This window comes from Glandiceps talaboti, chromosome 1 (genome assembly GCF_964340395.1).
Source record: "Glandiceps talaboti chromosome 1, keGlaTala1.1, whole genome shotgun sequence".
In the NCBI taxonomy this organism is placed as follows: Eukaryota; Metazoa; Hemichordata; class Enteropneusta; family Spengelidae; genus Glandiceps; species Glandiceps talaboti.
This window is the reverse complement of record NC_135549.1, coordinates 6,661,119-6,674,281: the sequence shown is the minus strand read 5'-3', so window position 1 is coordinate 6,674,281 and position 13,163 is coordinate 6,661,119. Positions and strand designations below refer to the sequence as shown.

The window sequence follows — 13,163 nt, the reverse complement described above, 5'->3', positions numbered from 1 at the left end:
TTGGGTGATAATTGTTTCCAGTCAAATATTCAGTTACTGTAACTATATTTACGGTAGAACACACTATCTCTGAATTGTGGGAATTTAGTACAGCGCAAATATTGATCTTGACAAAAATACAAACACCACATGAACGATAAAAGTGAATAACTTGCACTGATGCTTTTGTTTTATATATTTACAGTGGTAGGAATTTCTAAATGTTGAAAATACTTTTCCTTTTCTCATAATATATGTTTATTTGCAGTTTCATATCATTAAAACTACCTGCAGCAGCCAGATACAGTGGAGCTAGAATCCGATGGTGGCAACCCAAACATTCAGGACAAGGAGAGAATGATTGGGCTATTGATAATGTCCTTCTAGCTGGTTCTAAGACATTACCTAAATCATTCAGGGATAGATTTGATGGTTTACATCTTGATCCGCAATGGTTGTACTCAGATAATGCTAAATTAGGTGATTATTGTCAGTCGTCTAACGATGTACCATCAAATGATGTCTCTGACATCATCACACAACTCAAAGGACTAGATAAAGATACACCACTGGCACCAGCTATGATGGGCATTCCTGGAAAGGATGAAACTGTTTCCATGGTAACAGAAGATCTGCTGTTAGTTTCAGGATCTGTGCTTCAATTCAAGGTGAATTTCTGTGTTATTCTGGTATTTAAATCATACTAGTTTGGTAACCTTTCACTAAGTACCATATCTCAGTGGGAAAGTGTCAGATACTCTGTAAAATTTGAAACAGGAATACAACCTTAACATTTTTGTCTTGCTCATGAATAATATCTTATAGTAGTTCAAAACTCTAGAGTGTAAATAAAGAAATTATTTATGCTGTTAGTTTGAAACTACTACAGGAACAGGTGAAGTTCATCAACATTAAACCAAGTGTGGGAAAATTTGTGTGTTTAGTGAAAGGAGAGTATTAAGGAGTGGTTATTCTTGATAAACACACACCAAACCTGAATGACTAATAAACACTATCCTTACTATCAAAAGTATATACCGGTATATACCCATGGTATGCTTAAACCTAGTAAGGGAAAATTTGTGTGTTTAGTGAAAGGAGTGTAAGCATTGTTTATTCTTGATAAATTCACACCAAACCTGAATGACTAATAAACATATTCCTAGCTCCCAAAAGTACATTTATTTGTAAAAAAAAGACTTTACCATACACCATACATGATAGTCAGTTTTGTCTGTCTTCACATTGTGACTGCTGACAGTTCATTTTACTTCATGTTGATGATTAATGATATTTCACCAAACCTCCTATCATGCTAATCCCCATGGTTTCTAAAACTTCCTGCAAAATATTTATTTTTTTGTTTGCCCAGATAAGTATCGGCTGTAATGCAACCATGACAACCACTTTAATAGATCCTGTCATGTTATATTACTCAACTGATCATGGAGTAACATGGTCTTACCTCGTTCAACAATGTCTCCCGTTTGACCCACAATGCAATGGTGAAGTCAATCAAGCCAGTGTTTACTTTGCTAACTATGGATGGAGGAAGGTTGTGATTAAATTACCAGAGAAAGTGGTGGAAAGGTAAACACAGAATGTTGATTATCTTAGTTCTGTTATTGACAAGTTGAGAGTTGAATCTGATATGAAAACCTGACTTTTGAGTTTTTTGAAGCATTACCATGACAACAAAAATAGTGATTTATATTTGAAAGGGTTCAATTTATGTGTTCTGTCTTTTGCAGGCCTGTGAGATTCCGATGGACACAGCAAGGAAGTACTAGATTGTTATCAGCAAATCCACAGTGGGCAATAGATGACGTGTTCATTTCACAACCCTGTCAATATGACTGCAATGGACATGGTCTATGTGACTACCCACAATGCATCTGTGATGATGGTTTCTATGGTGATAGCTGTGAGTTGCAAGTTGCTAGGTTACAGGTATGTAATCACATTTACATCACAGCATTGGATGATGAAGTGAAAGTGTAAATAAAGGTACAAACTCACTAAAGTATGTGTACAGATTATAAAATTACTAGGTTTTATGGTGGAAGCACCAAGTCTGGGAGAGCTGCCAGGCATGAATTTTTTAATCAAGTTAAATGATACTTTTATTGAGGTGATGAAAAGTTAAATTTTTATAAACATTATGGTCACTTTACTTGCTCAAGGAAATAAATATGTTGGAATTTGTTCATTAAAGATGGATGTTGTTCATATTCTCTGTATTATTGCACATTTCAGACTTCAGTCAAGGATCGTTTTGAGCTATCTAATAACTGGGACTCTTGGTCCATGATACAAGGTGGTGTTGTAGCCACCAGTAGATATAGTTGTGGTGTTCTAAGTGAAGAATCATCTCTCTATTTCAATGGATATGGAATGAGACAAGTGGAAACTGTGGATTTAGATCTCAGAGGAGCTAGGTGAGTGTTTTACTTGAATTTGTAGATCCCTGCAGAGCCAGGTTTTTATTTTGAATTCTGCTTTGTACATTAAATTTGTATTTAGCCACTTTGCATTCTTATCTTACAAAATGTAAAGTAGCATCCTATTTTTCAATAAACAAACAGATTTTTGCATGTTCCAAATAACAAATACAGACCAATGCATAAAAAGATGTGACAGTTAATGTCAGCAACAGACAGAGGGATATGTTCGTAATTGTATGGTACAGATTGAATTACTTAACTTTAGAACATGATACATTCATGCCATATCCTGTGTCATCAAAAAACAATATTTGTATTTTATTTCAGTTTTATCCAATACAATGCCAAGATTGGTAGTCAAGACGACTCAATAACATGTAATCTAGCCACCAGTAGAAATGAAAATATACTCTTGCAGTATTCTATTGATGGAGGTAAGAATGGAGTCACCCTCGAGTGTGTATTACTCCATGTGGGTGCTGTTAGGAACAAGACTGGTCCCATTCTCAATGGAAAGGGATGTTTTTCCATGAAAGAACTTGTTTTCCTTGAAAAAGTAACAAAATCAAGCTTCTCAATATTTTTTCAGAAATGTTTCCGTAATAGCAGGATAAACATTTCAGTCATATTTTGTAATGTTATATGAAGATATAGGTTTCTCAAAAAAAGAGATCACAGAGTACCATGAATTTGTTAAATATAATTTTCAGATTTCATTTAATTTGGAATAAAGTGTATTTGCAATATCTAGTTTAAATTTATCTTTTTTAATATAAAACATAGTAACATATCCAGAATATTGAAACAATTTAAGGTCAGGAAGTTAACAATTTCAAATCACCTTCGTTATCCTAGGAATAAATTGGAAGTTGATTCACGAGTTAGACTTTGAACACTATCTGACACCAAGACATGACTACATACCATTGCCAACACAAGCCAGGACAAGAACTACCAAAATAAGATGGTGGCAACCGGTTGACATGGTAACGTATGCATACCAGGCACAGTGGGCTTTAGATGATGTATTCATAGGTAAGTTGATGATTTAGTACAGGGGTGATGCAAAATAGTAACAAATATGATTTTTTGTAAATTTTGTGATTATAAGCATTTTCACCATATGTCGACCAGAAGTTATGTAACACTTAAAAACACACAAAACAAAACAAAAGTTCTTTTTCCGACAAAATCAGATCTAGTTTGAAAATCCATATAATTTAATGTGATTTTACTCAGGATTTTTATAGAAATTTATAGCTATGACAATAACTGAAACCGTTTTATTCTGTTTATTGATATTTTGATAAAGTCTTTTTTATCTTTTCATATTTTTAAGATTTTGCTCGTGATCAGAAAGGTAGATCACTATTTTCTAAGCATTATAACTCATCATTGTTTATCTAAAGGTGGCTCTGAGATCAATCCTAGTTCCATCAGTGAGAGGGTTGACAGTGAAATCAAGGAAGAAAGCTGGGAATTTTATCCCAATAGTATCCTAGCAACAGGAGTATGTGGTGGTCATGGTAAACAGATGTACTGGCAGGGAGGAAAAGATGATGGTAGCGATAACAGTATAACTACAAGGCAACTTATTGTTATGGAGAATTTTATGATTCAGTTCAAGGTAGGGACTGAAATATGGGAAATTTCACTTGACTTTTAAGTTTGTAAAGAACTATGAAATATTTAGCTTCTTGGAAGACATTTTATATCAGAGTAAATTGATGTAGCAAACTCAGTAGACCCATCTAATAATATCGGAGGTGGTGTCTGACTCAAACATTTCACCTTAGTTGTACGGTAGGTTTTATCTGTCTGTTCATCTATACTTACTGAATTCACTGGTTATAGCATTGGCAAAACCACTGCTGAATCTGTTTTGATCAATATAGTGCTTACATCTTAAAGAAATATTACACAACAAACAACCCTGAGAGAGACACAAACATGTAAACAATTTTCTTCATCAGATTGTCGTAGGTTGTGGTAGTCAGAGTGACCGATGTTCTACAGCAGAGCCTCCTCAGCTCCAGTTCAACACTGACCCAGTCAGACCAACATGGCAACAGGTCAGATCTATATGTTTACCTGGTATTGTCGACCACGTACACTGTTTACCACAGGAATACTATACAGCCTCTGTCTATGACACCAATGGCTATAGTGAATGGACCAGAATAACACTGGCACTACCTGACAACGCCATCTCTGGGTAATGTACACATTAATTAATACTTAGAGACATATTCCATCATGGTTAAAGATGTGGTTTAAGATGTGAATTCCCTGGATAGTTAACTGACAAAATATGATGTAGGGTGTTTCATATTAAAAATAAGTGGGTTTTGCCATCCAAGGCAGTATGGTGACAGTAGAGCTGATCTTGGGAGAGGATATGAGCTGTGCTACCAAGGTCAGCAAAACCGATATCTTGGTGGTAAAGGTTTTATCATATACCTCATAGGATACTAAAATATGTTTGACATTATTAATGTGCACATATTTTGTGACAACGTTTGGTGTGATGTTGAAATTTAATCACCCTGTGGTTAAAATCATGATAAAAGGCAAGGCAGTTTTACAAATCAGATTGATATATACCAGTATATACAATGACCTTATTTGGACAAAGTGTGCAGGTGATGATATAGAAATTTATAGTGTACCAGTAGAGCTCTTGATTTCTCCATAGTATTACATATGAATTTTGATTATTAGATACATGATATTGTATATACCTAACACTTTTTCTTGTATCATAATTCTAAGCCTTTCTTCAACATCTATTCAAACTGTACCTAATTTTATTTGTAGTTTTGCCATCTCTTTATTGATTCAGACTTAGAATTGTAAAAATTTATATTCCTTCCTCTTTCCTGCTTCAAATTACGATCTTCTGCTGTCGTTTCTTGTGTATCATCTGATATGTTTGCACATTCTCTATAATTTAGTTTGATGAAATGAAATTGATACGTAAAGTTCACCTAATTCTTAATTCTTGTTTCATATGTAAACTATCCAATGTACATTTCAGTGGGAAAATGCACAGATTTGATGTAATATGAACCAAGGGGTGTGTAGATGAATTTATAGATGTACACAATGTGAAATATGTATTGTAAATTGATATTGTAGGGAAGCGTAAACATACACTTATCCCAGCACCGTGTATTGAATTTATTAAAAAAACTATATTTTAAATTTAGAGCAATTTTGTATGTTAACAGTTTATTATCACTGGATGCAATTTTGAATAATAACTGTGCAGTTAATCCTCTTTCTCTCAACTTGTACTTAATTATGTACAAACAAATACCCCCTGGGATGAAATGATTAAATGAACCTTCTCTGAATGTATTGACTGTAAAATTTAAGTGGTCAAATTACATCATGTAATAGCTATGTAAATTTAATAATTAACACTTAGTTAAAGCATTTAAAACCAGAAAAAAAATGATCCAATAATGTCAAATTGATTTCAATTATATTATCAAACCACTAAGGATTAGGTTTACAGGCATAAAAACACCCATTAAGCATTAAACATTAGGTTGGAAACCATTTAAAAAAACACCCTTTATTGGAAAAATTAACATACTGATATATCACAAGTTATAAGTATTTATTGAGTGGGTAGATGAACTCTATGTAATCTCACAAAACCTTTTATCAGAGAAAATGTAATTAATTTTTTCTTATTTATATCTCAATGTATGAAAAATTACTTAGAGATTAGAGGGTCAGGTGATATATTTTTAGATGAAATAATTTGTCAGCAAGGGAAATTCCTGTAGATATACGTTATGTATTCAGGAAGTACTGTATGCCAGATTACTTCAAAGCAGAATTAATTTCACCCACCCTGTATTTCCAAGTTCCATTTTTTACTAAAGACTAAATTGAATTTCATATCTCAGAACAGTTGTATCTACAAAATGCATTTTTGGATGAAAACTGGCAAATAAGTTTCTGTAAACATATGATGTATAGCGTCATTGATTTCCATAGTGTACGTGACATTTATTGATCAGTATAGTTTCCAGTGATACTGATATTATTTACTCAGCGTGTAGGGTTCTCTCTGCAAACAAGTTGTCCTGAGACATATTGGAATTTTTTTTGAGCAGTATGTTGTCTACCGTAATAAAGGTCATTATTTGACATTTACAGTTTAATTTAAAATGTGGTCATGCAGCCTTCTGTTCTATCTACTGTTCTATTTTATATTTGAAGAACAACTTTAAGAAGTTAATTTTTCAGGTCTATGTACTGCTCTACAAAAGTCTAATTACATAGATACATCTTGCCTTATATTAAACAGAGCACATTGTATTGGTGATCTGGGGCTAGTTATCATGTTGTACAATTGAATTTTAAAAGTTATCTTGGATCGAGAAAAAGAAAAAATATATGGAGATGGTAATCTGAACTCTTCATAGTTGTTTCCTTGTAGTATTCTGTTGATCCTTGACTATCTTGCCATCATATAGCATACAGAACATAATTATAAAATCATTATACCATGCACAAGCCAAGTTATTGTCTTTGAACAGAAAATATGGATTACATACCCAGGTCGTTCTAAATCACAACAATCCATGTCTACATTACTGGTTCTGTGGTGCTCAAAATATATACCAAAATGGTCTAAATTGCCATTGTTTTTTTTCAAATTATTTGTAAATTTTGCTTGAGAAGGTATATGTCTATTATTTCACTTTATTCAGCTAGCACATATTCATGACCCAAGGGTTTATCACTACTTGTCAAGTGACTCAAGGTGACAAGGCCCCTTAAGTCACTTGTATTTTCCTCGGCTGAATGAAGAAAAATACTAGGGAGTGATATCTAATTATTTCAGATATATATCTTTGGCTATCATAATAAAATCAATGAAAAAGGATTTGAAAAAAATAAAAAAAAATAATGTGTAAACTTAAACAACTGACCTTTATTAATTTCCTTTTGTAGTACAACACAGTTCCGTTGGATTCAACCATCACCATCTAGGAATGCACCAAGTTGGTCTGTTGATGATATTTACATTGGTGAACAGTGTCCCCAACTTTGTAATGGACATGGTCTGTGCACTGACACAAAGGAATGTATTTGTGATACTGGTTACCAAGGTAACAGCCTCAAATAATGTTAGCTTCAAATCTGTTCTGTTTATCATTATTCAGTAACTATTTCATTCCTCAATTCTCAATACTTTTACTTGTCATGGATATAGTTATATTAATATCAATAAACTATTTTTGATGTTATTTGTTTTTTTAAGTATGCTACTGGTCAGCTGATGTGTTTGAAGTCTTGGTCTAAATAACAATGACATGTTCATGTCCATGTCCATGGAAATATGTCAGAAGAATGCTGTGTACCAGAGAGGAATTATTATGGGGGAGGGGAGGGGAGGGGTGTATCCATTGATGTCATGTGACTGTATCACACAGATTGAAGTATCCCAAACATTCCCAAACTGATTCAAACAAAAAAAAGGAATTATATAATAAGAATGAAAATAGTAACTTTTACTTTCTGGGATGGGATGAATGACTTTGTGTCTGTTTTTCATATGTAAAAAGACTATACATGTAATTCAATCACTAAACATTTGTATCTGTCTACATCCTTGATTTACAGGACCAACTTGTACACCATCAACTAAACTACCACACTACATGATTGAAACATTTGAAGCTGGTATAACTCCAACTAAGTGGTCATCAGTACGAGGTGGTAACATTGGTAGAGGGTGTGGTTCACTTGTACCCTATGCTTACGGCAAGACTCTCTACTTCAATGACTGCGGTATCAGAGAAGCTGTTACCATAGAGATGGATACAACACAAGCAAGGTATGATGGCAGTGACGGTGTTGTAAGCTAGAAATGACCATACTGTAATCTGGCAAAGACAGTACTGTAATCTGGAAATTGTTTACATGTAATATCACAGTACTGTAAACAGATATGTTATGGCTGTAAATTTATTTTAGCTCATTTAGGTGGAACAATTGCTATTAAAATCATTGTGCTCCAAAATAAATACATTGATAAACACTGCAGTAATAGGATTGTTGACATTTTATAGTTTCAATTTGCTTTTTAGCATGTTTTTGATCAGTTGAAAGTTAAATGTCTTGTGAAGACTTCTTTATCTTGAAATTTAGTCAAATTCAATTTTGTTCTTTGAAATTCAGTGCATTTTGTTTGATGTAATTCAGCAAAATTCAGTTCCTTCTTCAAATTTGATGGAATTATTTTTTTAATTTCAGTGAAATTCAGTTTGTTCTTCAAATTGGAAGCCATGCCCAGACATCATCATGTAACATACAGTTAGAATCTAAAGAAGATGAGAACATAGAAAACAAAGGTGTACTACTGCAGTATACTACTAACAATGGCATTGACTGGATTCTGATTGAGACTCACGATGTCCATGACTATCTCAAACCTAAGAGAGTGTCATATGACATACCAAGTGAAGCACACAGTATAGCTACTATGTTTAGATGGTGGCAACCACAACACAATGGTATTGGCTCTGATCAGTGGGCTTTGGATCATGTCGAACTTGTCTTGTAAGTAGGGTGCTCTCTTAGAATCATTTAACAAACTTGTCATTATGGTGGTGGTGGTAGTGGGGAGGGGTGGATGGACTTATAGGTGGGGAGGAGGTGAAGGGACTTAGTGATGGGGGACTTAATGGTGCGAAGGGGTGGAGGGATTTAGTGATGGGGTGGGGACTCAATGATGCAGAGGGGTGGAGGGACTTAGTGATGGGTGGGGATGGAGGACTTAGTGATACACAGGGAATCTTGCACACCCCTGTAACATTCACATACCTAGGACAGGGTTGTGCACATAGCTGCACCAGCTCAGTGGAGCCATGGGGACTGTACCAGCTATGTGTACAGTATGCCTGTAACAGCTCTGGCCAACACACCAGGTGTAACATACCTAGATTTGACAGATGTGTAACTGGTATGCCAACATCAATGTAACATGAATGTGAAAAATAGCAGTGCAGCATAGGTTTTCACAACATCCATGTACAAGAGTTTTTTCCCACAGCCATGTACCAGCTATGTATTATTCTACCACAACTTTTACATGTATGTGCACAACTGTGTGCTAGGTATGCAGTACACAGCTATGGTACGGGGATGTGCAAAACAGTCATGGTACAGGGGTGGTTTTCCACATCCATGCAACAGGCACATTTTTCATGACTATGTACCAGGGCTGTGGAAAAACATACCCTGTAACGGGACTGATGCACACAGCTGGTACCCCCCCCCCCCCCCAAAAAAAAAAAAAAAAAAAAAAAAAAAAAATTAAATTTGAAAAATGGAGTTCACCTGAACCTAAAATCAGATGCATGAAGACAGAGTATTGAGTGAACTATAACTAAAAACTAAACTCCAGGTAATGCTGTAATATGTGTGATACTTGTGTTTTCCAAGGAGACTAATACATTCTTTCATTTCTCTTTTCATTTGTTCCAGACCAAGGGAAGAGAATATGCGACATAGTATGCACGGTGGATAAAAACTAAAAATGAATATTTACATTACATTATACAATGTACTACAAATACTGATTTTGAACTCCATTCTACAACTAAAGTATGGGACATTAGTTTTATATGTATATAGGTGTGTCATCAATAATGACACAAACAAACAAAATCACCCCATAAATCATTTTTCCCACTTTTTATTCCTAGAATTTGAATACTTGAAATAATGACAGCACACTATAGAAGAATAATAAGACTTGCATCATTTGAAAAATGAATAGTTTTATTGAAGTCAAAGGAAAGATTGTTCAAAGAACAAAACATTAGGAAAATATTATTACTATACTAAAGAACAACTTTGAAAATGAGTTGACATTAGTGTCCATCAAATGGCAACTTACAACTTGAACAAAGGTATGGATACCAAGATGATGTGACTGTTTTCCTCCCAGAGTTGTAGAAAACTGTTTGACTATTTTACTCTGTAAACTTACTTTTTACAATACATAGGACATTTCAGATTTTTTTTTTGGGGGGTAGAGTTTTTGTGGTGGAAAATAAGACAAAATTCTATATGCTTATTTTGGAGTGTTTTTTTATCCCTTTGATGAATCCCTTTCCAGACTATTACCAGAACAAAAAATGATGCTTACAAACGAGGGATTTTATGTAGATTTAAGAGCTGATGTCATTAAATGTGTTTTGTGATAAAATAGCTGTATGTGGTGACAAGTACCATTTGTATGTGCTAAAAGTAAGTTTTATTGTTGCTGCTGTTTGTGTCATATATCTACATATACATATAGTTTCATTGATTTTTGAAGACAGTCACTTCAGGATAGTTGTTACGAAAAGAGAAATATAGTTTGGCAGTGAATGGGCATTTCTTCTAACTGGAGTGGATACTTGGGTATCATTATAACACAAAGTGGCCAACTTTCAAAACCCAATAAAGTATTACATAACCATGGTAACACACTATTTGATAATAAATCCAGATCGAATGTAATTATACAGTCACTAATAATTGTGTATACTGGGAAACGGAAGCACAAATCTCACTTAATATTAATGAAAAATTGAAAAGGCTTAATTATGGAAATTAACATTCACAAGGAATATCCTGCTGTTTAAATACATTTACTTTGATTTATATTGTGATCAGTCCTGTGTGCTGAACATGTTGATAAATTCATGTCTTGAAGGTTATACCTCAGTATTACTGCTCTAACACATTACTTTGTCAAAAGTCTGAATATCACTGAAATGATCAATGTAAATTTCCATCATTGTGAATTCTTGCAAGCTAGAGTACATATTTCTGCTAAAGTAACAAAATATGAGTGTCATAAAGAGGCCTGTGGTTTATGACATTGTCATAGTGAAAAATACCAACTATCTCCCCAACACGCTGCACTATAATCTACACTAATTGAAATCTATATTTTGGCCACAGATCTTTTACATGTTATTTGCATTATTTTGCATAAAACAGCATCATTATTTCATTCAGAATGTTTCTTTCATCAAATAAACAGTAGATGTTACATAAAAAGTGAGTTATTAAAAGTTCCACAGACATGTGACATGTTGTGTATTTCAAACAAAATGACAGCAAAGTGCCACAGAAATGATGTAACATGTCATGTATTTCAAATATAATGACAGCATTCACTAGAGCTATGTCATTTCAATAGTCTGTATGTCTTAAAATCCACTTTGTAACTGACAAGTCGTCAGTGTTCTATTAAAAGCAGTGATTTGGGGTTTTAACTGATTTATAACGTACTTAATGGAAATAGGAAATTGACATGTTCTGTAATGTCAGTACTTAGCTGATCATACATATAATATGATGAATAACGGTATAAACTATCAGCTGTTAACGACAGCAGTTTTTAATTTACTGGATCACACATGTTTAAACATCAGAGTTTGAGATCTAAATCAAATATCATTACCAAACTGAAGATTAAATATTGAATACAATTATTTCTCATTGATAGATTTGTCTTCTGTGTATGTGTATGTATATCATCTCTCACTCCCAAAGTGTGCAGCAAGCAATTAAAGGGAATGCCTACAGTGGCAATCATTCAGTGTACATTTATATGTCTCATGAGAATTTGGAGATGGGGGAGGGGGGGGGGGGCTATTGATGCCACAGGACATGTGCAGAATGAAACAATTAAGATTAGTGACAGTGTTAAAATACAATCTGAGTCAATTTTATACATATATCATATAACAGAAATATACAAAGGAAAATGACAAAATCATACCCAGCTGAAACTTGCCATAGAATAATAGTTTTGACTTTATTACACCCATTGTCAATCTCTCAACTACCAGTATTTGTTGTTTAAAAACCAATATCTTTTGTAATTGAAAGTTAGTAACTTTTCAATAAATGCACTGGAAACAATATGAATGTCTTTTGTATTCGTATTCGTGTATGAGTGAAGCTATGAATTTAGAATAATATTGTCTGAAGTGAAATATTACAATGGAAAACATGCTATCGTCAGACTAAAACAGACGTTTACGTTATGAATGTAGGACATTATCAGAAGTGAAATATTACAATGGAAAACATGCTATCGTCAGACTAAAACAGACACAAACTATTATTGTGGTAGAGTACACAAGTAGATGACAGCAGTGTATATTATATGTGGGTATAATCAGCCTATAATCAAGATAGTGTAAACCGGAGTCTCTCCAGAGGGACTCTGTATAAAACACTGAATGTACCACCAATAGACCTGTTGCCGGTTCCAAGATCCATTGCGCGTCTATCCATACAACGCCATGTATTCTGTATGTGCTGATGGGTTTGCACGCGCTACTCAGGGGGATGACTGTTACCTGACCGTACCCTGGGTTTACCCGTAAAATCCCACTCTGTCATCGATGGCGTTCAGTCTTTGTTCTACAAAATCACCCATAATTAAAGACGTGAACATGTCTTTCCATCATTTCCTGATAAAAATGTTATTTCAAATGTAATAAAGACAAAACAAGACTAACTGTAACAACATAAAAGCCGTCCTCTCGCACAATGCATCTTGGAACCGGTAAATCAACTATTGAGTAAAATCACTCGACTGTGAGTGTATAATTATATCAACGTCCATAGTCGATTTTCAAGTTCCTAAGATGCATTGCATGGAATGACATCACTTCTTTTGTCTTCATTACATTTGAAATAACA

General features: G+C 34.1%; 1 protein-coding gene across 1 annotated transcript in view; it reads left to right on the top strand.

The window, feature by feature from the left end:
- LOC144437396 (reelin-like) overlaps nt 1–12,083 on the top strand; it is a 48,719-nt gene extending 36,636 nt beyond the window's left edge. The window contains exons 45-56 of the mRNA XM_078126365.1: nt 248–647; nt 1,352–1,569; nt 1,731–1,929; nt 2,236–2,417; nt 2,751–2,857; nt 3,279–3,458; nt 3,833–4,050; nt 4,397–4,638; nt 7,398–7,555; nt 8,070–8,283; nt 8,703–9,008; nt 9,936–12,083. Coding sequence (XP_077982491.1) covers nt 248–647; nt 1,352–1,569; nt 1,731–1,929; nt 2,236–2,417; nt 2,751–2,857; nt 3,279–3,458; nt 3,833–4,050; nt 4,397–4,638; nt 7,398–7,555; nt 8,070–8,283; nt 8,703–9,008; nt 9,936–9,978 — 2,467 coding nt within the window. The 3' untranslated portion in view covers nt 9,979–12,083. The remainder of the gene's footprint in view (nt 1–247; nt 648–1,351; nt 1,570–1,730; nt 1,930–2,235; nt 2,418–2,750; nt 2,858–3,278; nt 3,459–3,832; nt 4,051–4,396; nt 4,639–7,397; nt 7,556–8,069; nt 8,284–8,702; nt 9,009–9,935) is intronic.
- Nucleotides 12,084–13,163: the final 1,080 nt, after the last annotated feature.